Source organism: Aristolochia californica, unplaced genomic scaffold, assembly GCF_029961685.1.
Source record: "Aristolochia californica isolate CCGP_79_NKW_82.1479 unplaced genomic scaffold, dmAriCali1.0.hap1 SCAF_1, whole genome shotgun sequence".
NCBI lineage: Eukaryota > Viridiplantae > Streptophyta > Magnoliopsida > Piperales > Aristolochiaceae > Aristolochia > Aristolochia californica.
Window position 1 is genome coordinate 53,917,005 of NW_027181770.1, and position 16,870 is coordinate 53,933,874.

General features: G+C 38.0%; 1 protein-coding gene across 2 annotated transcripts; it reads left to right on the top strand.

The window, feature by feature from the left end:
• The first annotated feature begins 5,518 nt into the window (after positions 1–5,518).
• On the top strand, positions 5,519–16,792 carry LOC137960549 (uncharacterized). 2 transcript variants are annotated; one of them, XM_068808210.1, is made up of 8 exons: positions 5,519–5,604; positions 5,711–5,802; positions 11,934–12,000; positions 12,243–12,273; positions 12,393–12,533; positions 16,235–16,260; positions 16,344–16,402; positions 16,478–16,792. In XM_068808210.1, the coding sequence occupies exons 1-8, from the start codon at positions 5,563–5,565 to the stop codon at positions 16,479–16,481; spliced, it is 462 nt and encodes a 153-aa protein (XP_068664311.1). In that variant the 5' UTR covers positions 5,519–5,562; the 3' UTR covers positions 16,482–16,792. The 2 variants fall into 2 exon arrangements, with proteins under 2 accessions (XP_068664311.1, XP_068664304.1); XM_068808203.1 differs by having other exon boundaries at positions 16,501–16,792.
• Positions 16,793–16,870: the final 78 nt, after the last annotated feature.

The following is a 16,870-nucleotide window of genomic DNA, read 5'->3' on the forward strand; positions in this document are numbered from 1 at the left end:
GACCAAAATCTTGAAGAGAACCCAAATGACCTGAATAATCAAGATGAGCCACCTATGGAGCCAAAGAATTATATGTTCATCGCTGATCATCCCTTAGAATAAATCATTGGTGACCCTCAAAGTAAAATTACAACTAGAAGAGCAACTCATGAAAACTATGGCAAATAGTGCCTTCGTTTCTCAAATAGAGCCCAAAACCTTTATTCAAGCCGAAAAAGATGAATTGAATCAATTTGAAAGAAACCAAGTTTGTGTTGTATTACCTAGATCCCAAAATCAACAAGTCATAGGAACTAAATGGGTTTTTAGAAACAAAACTAATGAAGAAAACCAAGTTGTGAGAAACAAAGCTAGGTTGGTTGCCAAAAGATATAACAAAGATGAAGGAATTGATTTGGAAGAAACCTACGCTCTCGTGGCAAGACTAGAGGCAATTCAAATCCTTTTAGCCTATGTTTGTCACATGAAGTTCAAATTGTACCAAATGGATGCAAAGAGTGTATTCCTAAATGGGTACATTCAAGAAGAAGTTTATATTGAACAACTCGAAGGTTTTGAGGACATGAGCAAACTCATAAAGCTCTACATGGGTTAAAGAAAACTCCTAGGGTATGGTATGAAAAACTGAGTTTTAAAGAGCAAATATGAAAGAATCTTACATGACTCTCACAGTAAGAAGTCTCATAGAGCCAGAATTATTATGGTGGAGTCTTATAGGAGTCTCACAGGACGATATCTCATGGCTCAATTGTTCAATTATTCTAGGACTTATCTTTTAGTGTTTAACTTTGGGTGTAATTGGGACAAGGGAATTTGAATGTTACATCGAGTTAGTGAAGTTTTTCTCTTTTCCAGAAATTCAACAGAGAGTTCGTAGAGAAAAAATGTTATAAAAGTGGTATAGTAGATATAACTCTATTTACAAAAAACCATGATAAAAAATTGATTAACATTCAGATTTATGTGGATGATATCATATTTGGTTCTACAAACCTCTTTCAATGACAAGAATTTGCTAATGCAATGAATAATGAGTTTTAAATGAGTTTAATGGTTGAACTCATATTCTTCCTTGGACTTCAAGTAATGCAAACCGAGAATGATACATTCATAAATCAGTCCAAACACACCAAAGGATTGCTTAAGAGATTCAACATTGAAAATCTTAAGTCAATTAGCTCACCCTGAGTTCATCCTTGAAACTTGACTCTGACAACTCCGATAGGGCCATAGATAAAAAAAACTCTATAGAAATATGATAGGATCCTTACTTTACCTCTCAGCCAGTAGAGTAGATATAATGTTCTCGTTATGTCTATGTACTAGATTTCAATCCGACCGTAGAGAATCTCACTTAGTTGTAGTGAATAGGATTTTCGTTATCTACTTGGAACACCAAACTTAAGTCTTTGGTACTCAAACCCATCAACCATTGATCTAGTAGGTTACTCCAATGCTGATTTTACCGGTTGTGAAATTGATAGAAAGAGTATGAATTGTAATTGCCAATTACTTGGAAATATATTTGTCTCTTTGTTTTCCAAGAAAATACACTCAGTTACACTATCCCCCACCGAAGCTGAATACATAGCATGTGGAAGTTGTTGTGCTCAACTTTTTTGGATGAAACAACAACTAGATGATCAAGGCTTAGAGCAAAGAGAAATTCCAGTCCATTGCCATAATATGAGCGTCATAAGTCTAACTAAGAACCCGATTCACCACTCTCAATCAAAACACATAGAAATAAGACGTCACTTCATTAGAGAGTTGGGTCAAACCAAGGTAATTAGAATTGACTTTGTTCCCATAGAAAATCAACTAGGGACATTTTCACGAAGCCATTAGGATTTGATCGGTTCTCAAAGCTTCGAGGAGAACTAGGCATGACCACCCTCTTTAATCAACTTAGGTTGAAAAATATGTTCTTAAAGATCACATCCCACACTAGTAGTGCCATAAGAGTGAAGTGAATCAAAAGATTACATTTTAGTCACTCTACACAAGGCATCGATTGATCAATCAAATGAAATAAAATGATTGATCATTCATGGTGCAAAATGACAAGTTAAAGAGTTTTAAATAGATCTTCACCTCATTTCTTCACTTTAAATCATTCCAAAACCTAAAACCACGCCATTCTTAGAGTTCCAAAGCTTTTAATCCCCTCTCCTTGCAATTTGAAGGGCATTCCTCCCTCAAATCCTAAGTAAAACCCTCAATTTTCTCACCCCTTCCACCAAAATCAAAATCCTACAATAGTTCGCATAAAAGTGATGCCAAAGAAGAAGACTCCCGTCAAGGAGTCCGAAGTGTGGGAGAAAAGAGCATTTCTGAACTCGACAAAAAAGAAGTAAGTACTTCCACAATTTCGCTTCAAAGAGCATTATTGAATCGAGCAAGGTAGATGTGGATTTTTGCAAGAAAGATGGTTTTGAGGAGATGTTTACCCCCTATAAGGGATTGTTGGAGTGAGAAGAGACCTTTTACCCACTTTTGGTAAAGGTTCTCTACTCAAACTTGAATGTTGAGGAGCTCGGCCCCAACAACTTGAAGTTGACATCGTATGTCAAAAAGACCATTGTGTCGATACGATCCATGGAGCTCAATGATCTACTTGGCAGTATATTCATGGAGATGACACGATATGTCCAAGAGAATTGGCTAGTGAATCTCCATAGTGATTGTCTGCAGAACATTCAAGATGTTATCCTATTGGTGTTTGGGCAACCAACCGGGATCTCTTATGAGGTAAAGATTAAGGACCTCACCATGGCTCAATAGGTGGTGATGGAAATTGTCACCCATATCCTCAACCCGAGAAAGGGGACATTCTCCTAGTCCACGGCTGAATCTTCTAGATGTGGGCCATTACCTAGCGGGTGAGACTTGATTTTGGGTATTTCATGGCATGCTTCATAATGGACATAGCGATGAGTTCCAGAGCGAACAACCTTCCGTTTGCTCAAGAGATTACCACCATCTTCCGACAATGTGGAGTGGATCTCACTAATGAGGAAAGTGTGGAAATAACAAAGAAAATGTCTATCAGTGAAACCAAAATAGGAAAGTTTGGCTTCGCCAAGTGGCAAGGTCAATAGGTGCAAAAGGACATAATCCATAAAGAAGCACCGCAAGCAGTTGGCTCCGGGGATGAGATGAGCCCCGAACCCCAAGCCCACCAATTCGAGTTCGCCAAGAGGAGAAGGACTACAAATGAAGCTCCTTCCTCTACGAATCAATTGATTGCACTTGAGGAGGCTGTAGATGGCATTCAAGCTTCACATGCTGCCATCTTAGCTACCTAAGAGCTATTGAAGACCAGACAGACTAAGATTCAAGCCAGTCTACAGAGGCTCGAGAGTATGCTTAAGGCCATTGTCAGCCGATCCACTCCACCCTCATAGTTGTCCTTAGACACTCCTTTCGACTCCCTTGTATTTACATTTGCTTATAATTTACTTGTAATTACTTTTGAGCAATTGTGTATACTACACCTTTTGTAAATTTTGAAATTTAATATGAAATGGCCTTTGAGCCAATCTTTTTGTTACTCAGCTGTCTCAATTGCTTATCCTTTTGAGTATGATAAAAAGGGGGGGAAGTACTTCAAACCCAATAGGCACACTAAAAATTAAAACTTGAAACTTAAAAGCTAAAATGAGATTTGCATAGATTAAGGGGTAGTCGTTTCTCAAAATTGCATATTTAACTTTAGTGCTCCAACCTTATGGATGTTGTAATTTTAATTTTTCAAAATTAGGGTTTATCATCATAAAATTAGGTTTCAAAATTGCACATTTAACTTCTCAGATACTTCAAGTATCATGGAAAGTCAAGAAATCTTGAAGAAGCACCCTTAGAAAATGAAGACAAATTAAATACTAGAGTTTTAGGACTTACTAATAAATGTCAAAATTAAGTCTATGTAAAAGAGAGATATCCAACTCCTTCCAATTTGAGGTACAATGTATACTGCGAGATTTAGGACATAATATGCATTCAAACATAGTTTAAAACTGTAATGAACACATGTCAAACATGTTATAAGCATTTAGGATTATTCATTCTCATGCTTTAAAAGTACATTACGTGAACTGGCATCGGAATGATCGATCAATATCTGTCAATGATTGATCATCCAAAAGTTCACATGCCAAAATTATAAAGCATGATCAATCAACATAAGTTGACTGATCAATCATCCAGAACATGGTCAAACCATGCTATAAAGCATGATCGATCATCCCATTTGGACTAATAGATCAATATTGTCCAGGCAAAGGAATTTCATGCTAATTGATTAATCAACTGATAAGACTAATAGATCAACCTATAAGACTGATTAATCAACCTATAATAAGACCAATCGATCATACAAAACTTTGCTAGTGAGGGACATAAAGTATAATCAATCACGGGAAGTTCATTGATCGATTATACTTCCAATACACTGCCAGAAGAAATTTTGATTGATCATTCATACCATGCCATTGATCGATCAACTCAAATATTTGACCTAATGGAAAGATATTGATCAATCATACCATCATCAATAAGACACATTTTGACAAAAAAATAGTTGTTACACTCGATTGATTGATTGATCAATCAATGTAAACTCTTATTTTTTGCAAACGGCAGTAAAATGTTAGTTTGGTTTGAGGAACTTATAAATACCCCCACCAAACCTCTCTTTGAAAATTTAATGAGCATTTATTGTACGTTTACTAGCCTACTCTCAATTCTTTGAAAATCCTCCCAAAGTGTTTTTGTGAGAAAGAGTGACCCTACACTCTCGAAAAATTTCATACTCTTTTCTCAAATCTTTTCCATTACATCTGCATTAGACAAACTCCATCATTTCCATTATGCTACAAAGCCGGAAACTTGGATTTCTCCAAGAGAAGATTCTCTCCAAGTGATAAAGAGTTTCCTTTCTTTTATATTTTTTCTTTTAAGAAAGGTTTCATCTAGAATTGAAATCTAGATGGAAAAGGTCTAGCTAAAACTAGAATCTAACCAAACTCTTGGGGAAATTGTTTGTAAAAACATATATTTGAGTTATACATGGCTTAAATATAATCAGAATCTCTTTTATGTAAATTCCAACTAATAGACATAAATTAGTGGGATTTTCCAAGTACGGGTTTTTGTGGTGTGTGAATATTCTATATATTTTTTTTCTTTGTATGGTTTTTTTTGAAAAATTGATAATTGCTTATTTTGAGCATACCAAGTCAATAATCTATTATAAATTTTAATTGCCTAAAAATGTTTTTTACCCCCTGTCAACTTGTCGCCTTTATCTACCTAATCATTATTAGATACATCCTGTCCGTTAACCTGATACACATACACCCTAATGTATCTGATTTTCAGTGCCCGATTTGCCCGATACATAACGAAATTTCACTACTCGGTACGTATATGGAGCCCACCAAACCAACCACTGTGCGCGATACCAGACCTTTTAGAGAGTTGGGCGTCAGGGGCGGGTCATTGACGTACTATCGGAGACGCCTGTCGTCCTACTCATTTGTCCTCCAGAGGCGCAGCGCAATGCGAGCTGTTGTTCAGCGGGTACTTTCTGCAAGTGTTGAGGTGACTCTCGTGCACTTGGTCTTTTTCTAGTAACCGGACGGTATCCTCTTATGGAGACTAGAGGGGATGCTCTTGATCTTCACAATCACGCTATCACTAATTTCAGGTTGATGGGCGCGTTGTTTCGGAGATTGGACCAGGCATCCTCGTTCTTGTTGGAATTCACGAATCTGATGTTGAATCTGACGCAGATTATCTGTGAGTCGACGAACCTCTTAACTGTCATTTTTCTGTCTTCACCAAGTTCTATTCCCTAATCGCTCACGATTTAAACTTGGTGGGTAAATGTCCCTCTATGCCTACGTTTGACCGAGTTAATCAAGCAGAAACTCGTTGATTGCTTTGTCTTTGACATTGTTCTTTGTTTATTTTTACTTGGCATTGCTGTATTTGCTGTTTTTGACATCATTCCGCGTAATGTTTTGGAACTTGGCAGAAGTCGGGCATTTTGATGGTGTTTGTCCGAATGTTAACTGGTACACAAGCCTCAAGTTCTAATTCATTGGCTTTGGTTTACAGTTGAACCAAAATCCTGACCTTGCCATGTATCAGACATCAGCATTTTACCATATTTTACATTCTTTGGCATCTCGACCAAGATGTCTCAGATTTTGTAGAAATCTAGACAGGCTATTGGAGCCGGGACGGGGGACTGGAGTGTTAGTCATGCATTAAAAGTGTCCCGGTCTAGAAACACCAATTTGGCCAAGTTTGTTAAAAGTTTCAAACTGCCTCTCCTGAATTATCTGGTTGGTGGTAAAGAGAGTAGGTTTCAAAACCTACTTAGCAAAGTTGGCTTTGACCAACCTTCCTTAGGCTGCAAAGTCTCTTATTAATAGGGGGCTGGCCTTCCTCATGTAGCATCATGAGTTAGAGAGGAAGAACATAAGTTGGGTTGGGAGAAAGAGGTTTTCAGAGAGTTGTTAAAACTCTTAAGGAGCTTTGAAAGTTCTCAGAGAGAGTCCTTCTATAAAGGTGTTGTGAGAGAGAGAGCACATTTTATCAATACATGTGCTGCTTTATGTCTGTTTTGATCCACAAGTGTTTTCAATGATTGACATCAAAGCTTGGTGGGCCCCACATTACTGATTGAGGTGATTGGGTACTGAATGCACTAGCAAGTTTAACCGAGGCTTTGGGGAAAACCTTGAAGGAGTTCTAAAAGAAAGGAGTCGTTTTACTTGATCTTAATGAAACAAAGTTCAACAAACTGTTAGACGCTCAATTCATCCAAGTAAGCCTTGGATATTCTAAAAAAATCTTCCAAATAGTTGATAAGGCAAAAAATGTACGTCTTTAATTTCTAGGAGCTAAATTTGAAATGCTAAGAACGCAAGGGCTTGAGAGTAACGAGATGAACAAGAATGGAAAAAGCTAGAATCTTCATGTATGGAGAAAATTTTATGATCTATTAAGATTGAGCTTGGTTCCATCCAAAAATGGCTAGCCAATTAGGAGGCATACTGCTCAATTTTATAAACCATCGAATTTTCTTAACACTTATCTATAAGTGGAACTATTACCACTAACACTCTCTGTTACATCCAGGCTTACACACTTGAATAACGGGCCTAAGACGTGGCCAAAATATAGGGGATACAAACTTAATGGGATCAAATTGGGGCCAACATTTAGACATCATGCTTTAATACCATGTTAAGATTGAGTCTAATTCCATTCTAAAATAACTAGCCACTTAGGAGGCCTATAATTCAAGCTTATAAACTGACAAACTTTCTTAACACTTATCTAAGTGGGACTATCCCCATTAACAAGATAAATGACATTAAAGTTCGAGAATATACTAATAATGATTAAGGTCCAAGGACTTATCAACTCTCTCCCATTGATGTGTTGGCGGCTCACTGCATGTTAGGTCCTCAGGCGCCCAAACTGATGTAGTACATGATTCACTTGTAGAAGAAGAAAGTCATTTACAACAATTAAAGACATATGAAAGAAGGAAGATGAAAAGGAAAAAAAGATTAAATTACTGTTGTTTCTATTACTGGAAAGTTACTGTCTGACAAAAGTACTTTGTTTTGGTACTTTGACGTGAATAACACAAACATGGTACAAACTAAACGAAGCACAAAATTGGGTTGCCCTACTTCAGTACCAGGCTAAAGTTGGGCGAGCCGAAGTAGGAGGTTTTTCCCAACTAATTACCATACAATTTTTTTTTCATACTAATTCATGTGGGATCACCTCCATTATCAACGAGAAAGCAGCTCTGCTTTTCCCTACTTAACATAGATACGAGGAGGCCATCTCCCTCTGCTGTTTGTGGATGGGTCTGGCATAAAAGACTGCCTAGATTTTGTTGAGGATGGGTTTCATTGACCTTGGCCCTTATAGATGAAACGGAGAGGGAGAAAAAGTGAGAGAGAAGTGAGATGTCAAATGTGGATGCTTAGCTCTGCTCAACCAAGGGAGAAGGGGGGCATCTCTTCACTCCTTTGGCTATAACAGAGAGGATGCCATCCTCCTTGTTCAGTGGCAGGAGTAGTGGAGGCGAGAGGGGGCCTCCCCCTTCTCTCCACCATACAAAGAGAAAGCTCCTCCACTCTGCACACATGCCGCGAAGAAGAGGGAGGCTCCCACCACTCTGCTTTCCTTCTGCCCTGGTCCCTTGATCAGGCCCATTTACCATCCCTATGCATATCATCGAGAAAGGAACTTCAGTTTGACAGTGAAAATTGGTAGTAAAGGAATGAATGATCATCACTTTGCAACATGCATATTGGAGAATTTGAAAAGAGGTTTGGGAGGATGATCATCACTCCTACTGTCTAGTTGATGCCAGTGTTGGTGGTAGTAATCTCATATGAATTATATGGTTATCAGTGGGAAAAAAATCTCCTAACTTTGGCTAGTCATTTTGGGACGGATCTTGACCCAACCTTAATTCCCATTTAAGTGGCTCCTGCAATCCCTAGGTTTTAGTCAAGCTTCTGCTTCCCAAATGCTCTTTCTAGCCTCATTGAGGAGATTCTTAAAACTTCTATGCTCAGCATGGCAAGCTCTTTTGACACTTATAACCAAGGTAGTGTTCTGGTGTCTATGATTTGAAAGATAGGGTGAACTTTTTCAGCTTAATCTTACTCATCAGTGAAGTAATTCAAAAGATGATCTAGTACATCCTTTTTTTTTTATAAAAGTGGTAATGTATAAAAAAGAAAAGAAAATTACAAACTAAGGGGGTCTCCCATTACAACCATTGCGGGAAGGGAGGTCCCATGTTTAGCAAGCCCGTCTGCCAAGGAATTGGCGGCACGGGGAATAGGAGACCATGTACAAGAAAGGTTGGCCACAATGTCTAGAACACGATGATAGAAAGGCCAGTGTCTCCATGTGTGTGTGTGTGTGTGTGTGTGTGTGTGAGAGAGAGAGAGAGAGAGAGAGAGAGAGAGAGAGAGAGAGAGAGAGAGGGGGGGGGGGGGGGGGGGGGGGGGGTGCGGCTAGCGGTGAAGCACCAATGAATAATAACACTAGAGTTTCCTTCAACAATGAAGGGGCCATGGGCAATGGTCTCTTAAAGTGGCTAAACCGTGATATAAGACCCGGATCTCTGCAGCCGTGGAATCAGAAATTCCCATTGGCTTTGCGTATGAGAAGAGGATGTAACTCAGGGAGGAGCCACTAAAAGAGCCGAAGTCCTTCTTGGTGCCAAGCCAAGCTGAGATCTGACCCACAATCATTTCTATGATGGCCTCAATAGAGAGAAGTTTAGAGTTAAAATGTCTATTGTGTCTCTCTTGCTAGATCAGCCATGGGATGTACCCAAGGCAAGCCGACGCAATCATACGCCCCAACTTGGGTATGGGGAGGTGCAGTAGGAATAGACCCGCATCCGATAACTGCTGAGGCATACCAAAAGTAATGCCAATGCGACGGAGGATCCGAGCCCATATTTGCCGCGAAAATTGGCAGTGGAGCAGCAAATGTTGGATCATTTCATCATTGTTGGAGCATAGTGTGCAGAGCCTGCAAGGGGTGGTATTGCCTCTCCTTCTAAGATTGTCCGCCGTGAGGATCTTTCCATGAAGAGCACTCCATGATCTACTACATCCTTTTTATAATGTGTTTTGGTAATTTCCCAAATTCTGTTGTTAGAGAAAATAGAGCTACTGTTCCCAGTATTTTGTAGCACTTCTCTTGGATACTTTTCCAGTTGGCCATCTTGGACCCAAGCTCAAGGCAATCCGGTAAATGCTGAGGCATACCAAAAGTAATGCCAATGCGACGGATGATCCGAGTCCATATTTGCCGCGAGAATTGGCAATGGAGCAACAAATGTTGGATCATTTCATCATTGTGGGAGCATAGTGGGCAAAGCCTGCAAGGGGCGGTATTGCCTCTCCTTCTAAGATTGTTTGTCGTGAGGATCTTTCCATGAAGAGCACTCCATGATCTACTACATCCTTTTTATAAGGTGTTCTGGTAATTTCCCAAATTCTGTTGTTAGAGAAAATAGAGCTACTGTTCCCAGTATTTTTTAGCACTTCTCTTGGATACTTTTCCAGTTGGCCATCTTGGACCCAAGCTCAAGGCAATCTGGTAAATGCTGAGGCATACCAAAAGTAATACCAATGCGACGGAGGATCCGAGTCCATATTTTCCGCGAGAATTGGCAATGGAGCGGCAAATGTTGGATCGTTTCATCATTGTGGGAGCATAGTGGGCAAAGCCTGCAAGGGGCGGTATTGCCTCTCCTTCTAAGATTGTCCGACGTGAGGATCTTTCCATGAAGAGCACTCCATGATCTACTACATCCTTTTTATAAGGTGTTTTGGTAATTTCCCAAATTCTGTTGTTAGAGAAAATAGAGCTTCTGTTCCCAGTATTTTGTAGCACTTCTCTTGGATACTTTTCCAGTTGGTCATCTTAGACTCAACTTGGACCCAAGCTCAAGGCAATCCGGTAAATGCTGAGGCATACCAAAAGTAATGCCAGTGCGACAGAGGATCCAAGTCCATATTTGCCGCGAGAATTGGCAATGGAGCAGCAAATGTTGGATCGTTTCATCATTGTGGGTGCATAGTGGGCAGAGCCTGCAAGGGGCGGTATTGCCACTCCTAAGATTGTCCTCCGTGAGGATCTTTCCATGAAGAGCACTCCTTGATCTACCACATCCTTTTTATAAGGTGTTCTGGTAATTTTCCAAATTCTGTTGTTAGATAAAGTAGAGCTATTCTTCCTAGTATTTTGTAGCACTTCTCTTGGATACTTTTCCAGTTGGCCATCTTAAACTCAACTTGGACCCAAGTTCAAGGCAATCTGGTAAATGCTAAGGCATACCAAAAGTAATGCCAATGTGACGGAGGATCGGAGTCCATATTTGCCGCGAGAATTGGCAATGGAGCAGCAAATGTTGGATCGTTTCATCAGTGTGGGAGCATAGTGGGCAGAGCCTGGAAGGGGCGGTATTGCCTCTCCTTCTAAGATTGTCCGCCATGAGGATCTTTCCATGAAGAGCACTCCATGATCTACTTCATAATTTTTATAAGGTGTTCTGGTAATTTCCCAAATTCTGTTGTTAGAGAAAATAGAGCTACTGTTCCCAGTATTTTGTAGCACTTCTCTTGGATACTTTTCCAGTTGGCCATCTTAAACTCAACTTGGACCCAAGCTCAAGGCAATCCGGGTCCAGCAGTTTTAGGAGTTATTCTGGATGACAAAGGTCACATGAGTTGTCTTGCTGATCTACTCTGGTCCTCTTCGTGAAACAGGTTCACAGATGCTGTGTTTTGGGCCTTCTTCAGAAGCCTTAGTTGTATAGAACTCTTAATTCTAGTATACTTTTCTGAAAGAAGAACTAGATGTTGTTATATCTTGTGCAAATGTTCTGGCCCTGCTAGTTAGAAGTTGACCTTCTCCATTTAAAGACATGGATCAGCTTTCTATCTCTTGCATTCATACCCCAAGATCAGCTAATGTGGTGGCAATTTGCTTGCTAGGGATGGTTTTTGCTTGACAATGCTTTGTGGCCAACTCATTTCCTCTTTAGTTGCTTTGTTTGCTGGATTAATTTTAATTTCTTTCCATTTTTATTTCTCTTTTCCTTTCTGTGGGCTTTTGTATTCTTTGTTTTTTATAATGAATTTCTCATTCACCTTCCAAGAAAAACGAATTGACTCTTGCATATGCTCTTTATCTGCTTAATGTATTGTTGACGCTTTTCAAACAGAGGAGCAGAACTTGAAGTTCGTGTGGTGAAATTTTACTAAGCTCTATTAATTCTTTGACTGCAAATTATAACTGAAGAAAATGATATCTTTGTCAATTGTTCTTTTATTGAAATGACACCTTTTTTATTTGCTCTGCAGATGCAGGAAGGTACTGAATATGAGGCTCTTTCCAAATGACAGGTCTGGAAAAGCATGGGATCAAAGTGTAAGCCTGTTTTTTTATTTTTTATTTCACATTCAACCACCCAAGACCTTACATTAGAAACTACCCCATGTGGTCATTGAGCCAAAGGCCTAGTGCTCAGAGTTTCAGCCATCTTGCTTGCAGTCTTTGCTCTCTCAAGTATTATTTATCTTTCTTCAAAAAAAAAAAAAAAAAAGAAAGTATTATTTATCTGACTTGTTCTGCCTTGGAGTTATTAAAACATAACCTCCTTACATGTGCAGGTCATCCAGAGAAGTTTTGAAGTTCTTATGGGTATTTGGACACACTAAATATTTGTGAAGCTTATAATCTTTGGTTCTACTTGATACCACTATATAGAAGCATAAGGATTTAGTCTTATCATTAGTACTTGTCTTGGTGTCGTTGTGCAGTGAGCCAGTTTACTTTGTACGGAATTCTTAAGGGTAACAAACCAGATTTTCATGTGGCCATGTCACCTGAGAAGGCAAAGACCTTCTACTCATCACTAGTAGATAAATTTCGTCAATCATACAGTACAGAAGCTGTAAAGGGTAAGATACTCTTTGGTCATTTCTTACCGTTTAGTCCTTCTACATTTCTTTTTTATAGGCAAATGAGATGTTTCTGCTACCATTTGATGTTTAAGTAGCAAGTTGAACATTTTCTATGAAGTCTTGTTAGTCTATAAAAATGAGAATCTTACCTCTTGAGGTTTGTTAAAGAAAACGTTGTTTTAGAATAGTTATTTCAGCACTTATATTTATTTCTTGTTAATTTTTGGTTTAAGGACAAGGGTATATAGGTATTTATAAAGATGGTGATATATAAATAAAAGGAGAATGGAAGTGCTAGGTTTTGAGATAGCACTTCTCATGTTGCCCTAATCATCTGTCTCGCATTCATCCTCTCTTCCTTTTCAATCTTCCATCTTTTGTCTTCTCTCTTTTACTCCTCTTTTCTCCTTTTTCTTCTTATTACTTAACACTTTCAAACCTAGAAGTAACATGGTACCAGAGCAGGGGTTCTACGGTTTTATTGAAGCTCCTCAACATTTCAAATTAAAGCTCAAGTTTATCCATGTTTGCCAGATAAGTTTCAATTAAAATCAAGTTGTTTTATTCTATCCCAGGTCATTACAGTATTTGAGTACCCTTCAGTCCCTTGTTACTGGTTTCCTTTGATGTACTTGCCTGAGAGTTTACATCTCCAAAAACCCAGTTCTTTGTTTTCTAGTGGAATTGATCAAATCATGTTTTTTTCTTCTTGCTTTGCATGGCAGAATAGATTTCAAATATTCTTCTTTCATGGCTTCCTTATTCTGTTACACTTTTGAGAGTTGTATTAGTTTTTGTGGGTTGAAACCCTAAATTAGGGTTTGATATATTCCAGCCATAGTTAACTACATATTTATGCATGTAGTATTTGTTTTTCAAACTCTTTACCCATAAGTTAATGTTACTCAGATATTTTGCATCTAACCCACATCCATTACAGCCTCAAAAGAGTGACTTGCTAATGCCTTAAGTCGGCCATACTTACCTTTGAAATCCAGCTCTTCATGTCCTACATGCATTAGTTAAGTTCTTATTTTTTTTCCCTCATGCATATAGTAGGTACCGATCATCTTGCTACTTAGCATTTATTCTCAAATTCGTGGTCAATTTTTCCTTCAATTTTTGGTCAAGTCTCTTGTCAAACATAGCTAAAAGTGTAAACAAGTCAATGAGTTTCCTTAATGAACCAGGGAAACATGATTTTTTGAAGATTACAACAATTATTCTCAAGGGAAACAATTATTTTTTTTAATTTCCTGAGACTTGATTGGTTACCTCTCAAAGTTACCCCCTCTGCTAATGAAGTTGATCCTTCTTATTAGAGATGGTTGAAGGAAGACACTCTAGTTATTAGTTGGTTCATCAACAATTGGAAGAGTTAGTTACAAACAATTTAGTACATTTAGTCACAATACAATCAATTTGGGACACAAGCTCTAAATTATATTTTGCTCCCGATAGTCTTTAGAAGCTCTATGATGTTTTCCCAGAATGATACAATACTAAGCAAGGGGATAATCTACACGATTATTTTGCACGATTGAGAGGATTACTCCAAAGTAGAAAGCTGCCATGGATGAAGAAATGGCGGCTATATATGATAACAAGACTTGGGAGTTGACCTCTGTCCTTCCAAATGTGAGGGTTGTTGGGTACCAGCGGGTATTTTCCCTCAAGCACAATCTTGATGGTAGTATAGCATGTTATAAGGCTAGTTTAGTATCTCTTTTGCTGAAATATAAGCACACTCTTCTTCTTCTTCTTAAAAAATAAGGCTAGGTTAGTTATAAAAGGGTGTACTCAATCCCTTGGCATTGATTATGAGGAAACTTTTTTTCTAGTTGCTAAATTCAATTCCATTCGGGTTATTATCTTTCTTACTGCAAATTTCAATTGGCTTTTGATCAATTAGATAATAAAAATACCTTTCTTAATGGTGATCTTACTTAGCAGGTGTACATGTTGTAGCCACCCGGCTATGTTGTTTAGGTGGGGAAGGTTGCTGATTAACTCTATTTATAGGTTGGAGCAATTATTTGATAAATTCAGCAAAGTTGTTCTTCATTTTGGCTTCAAGAGATGTGAAGTTGAACATTCTGCTTTCATTAAACATACAAGTCAGGGTGTTATTCTTATGGCGGTGTATGTTGACGACATTATTATAAGAGGGAGTGATAAAATTGTTATTCAATGGATAAAAGAAGACTTAGCAAAGGATTTTCAAACTGATGACCTTAGGCTATTGAAATATTTCTTTGGAATAGAAGTGTTACAATCCAGTCATGGTATAGTCCTATTTGAAGTGCCCCAGACTTCCTAAAAGAAATAGGTATGCTTTGTTGTAGACTTACTACGACTCCAATGGATCCTAATGTCAAGTTATGTGGCCGAGTTTGGAAATGAAGTTGATGTGGGCAGATTTAAGCACTTGGTTGGTGAGCTTATTTATATAACAGTCTCAAGGCCAGATATCTCATTTGCTGTTAGTGTTATTAGTCAATTCATGCATCAACCACAAAGTTCTCATTGGCAAACTTTGGAGAGAATCCTCTGGTATTTAAAAAAGAATCTTGGTCAAGGATTGCTTTATAAATGCTATGGTCACACCAACATTGAAGACTTTGCAAATGTAGATTGGACCGGTTCTCTTGATGACAAAAAACAACCTCTAATTACTATCTAGTGGTTGGAGGAAATCTTGTCACTTGACTGAGTAAGAAACAAAGAGTGGTGTCAAGATCAAGTGTTGAAGTAGAATATTGTGCTATAGCTTCTGCTGTTAGTGAAATGTTATGGCTTAGATCATTACTTGCTGAGCTTGTTTTTTCAGCAAGTTTGATGCTACTCCTTTGTGGTAACCAAGCAGCAATTCACATTGTCACCAACTTGGTCTTTCATGAAAGAGCTAAACACATAGAGATTGCCTATCATTTTGTTCAAGAGAAACCTCAAGCTGGTATTATAAGCATGTATTACATACCTAAAAATTAGCAAGCTGGTATTATTAGCATGTATTACATAGGCTTTGAGACATCACTTAATACATTTCCCTAATCATCTCTCTCTCACTAGTCCTTTGTTCTTCTTCAATCTTCCTTCTCTTGTCCTCTCTCTTTTACTCCTCTTTTCTCCTTCTTTTTCTTCTCATTAGTTAACACTTTCAGACATGAAACCCTAGAATCCATCAAGGTTATTGTGAAAACCTTCTAAAAATTGTTTCTTTTTTGTCTGGTACATAAATATTGAAGTTTCTGGTACTTCAATGACATCAAAAGGCTTGAAACTAGCATACTGTAAGCTGATATGGTTGAACAGCAGTTCTGTCATTTTGCTTGTTGAAGACATGGAACTGATTTGAGTCCTCGAAAAACACATTTATGTTGCATATCTCATTTTGCTTTGGGCTTTTTGTTTTGGAAAAAAAGAGTGCCAAATTCTTATTTATAAAAATGAATTTTTTTTTATTTTTTTTATGTCGATTTTACTGAATGATAAACTTTAAAAGAAACCAATGATCAATAAACTAACCAATTGTGGAAAAGGAAGTACGGTAATTGCAGTAGATACTCTGAATTCATTATTAAGCATTATCTGTTTATATTTTTGTTATTTATGCATGTTAAGACTGGAATCAGACTGATGTTCTTTTATTGTGGGTTCCTGTCATAAATGCCACACTTTGGGCCATTTTTTAATAGATGGTGTCTTTGGAGCAATGATGAAGGTTAGCAATTGCAATTACAAATTTTCATGCAGGGCATTTCGATTCTGACTAGCAAATTCTGAATTTTCTCTTGTCACCTGAAGGTTCATTTGGTCAATGATGGTCCAGTTACTGTGCAACTTGATTCATCACAGTCGTGCAAGTGAGTATATTTCCTGATGGAAAATGCGATCACTGTCATTTATTTCTGTTGCTTATAAACACCAAAACTTCTTAGTTAATGTTCATGGAATGTATCAGGAGCAAAAGTGAAGGTGCAGAAGCTACTGATCCATGATTAAAATACTAAGGTATCACAATATCTTGGTGAACATAGAATTAATGAGCCAGTAATATAATTCTGTGGACACCATCTTATACAGATTCATTTACTTGAGGAAATATACGTTTATAATTTACCAGCAAAATGAGTTATTAGTGTATTGAGCACTTTTAACTACAATCACCTCTTCTCGAGAGGTAAGCTAGATAGTATGGAATGCACAAAGTGCCTTCAGATTCTTTTTTATACAAATGGATATGACATGGGTTCTACATGTTTAAGAGTGTAGAAGTGTGTTTTCACTCTCAAATTATGTTAATTCTTATCTATCTGAGTTTTTCCAGTCTT

Bases quoted from the DNA above. Each gene is read 5' to 3' on its own strand.
- LOC137960549 (XM_068808203.1), top strand. From the start codon at position 5,563: ATGCGAGCTGTTGTTCAGCGGGTACTTTCTGCAAGTGTTGAG. The intron at 12,001-12,242 runs GTAAGCCTGTTT...TTACATGTGCAG, and splicing joins GAAAAGCATGGGATCAAAGT to GTCATCCAGAGAAGTTTTGA. The intron at 12,534-16,234 runs GTAAGATACTCT...ATTTTTTAATAG, and splicing joins CAGTACAGAAGCTGTAAAGG to ATGGTGTCTTTGGAGCAATG.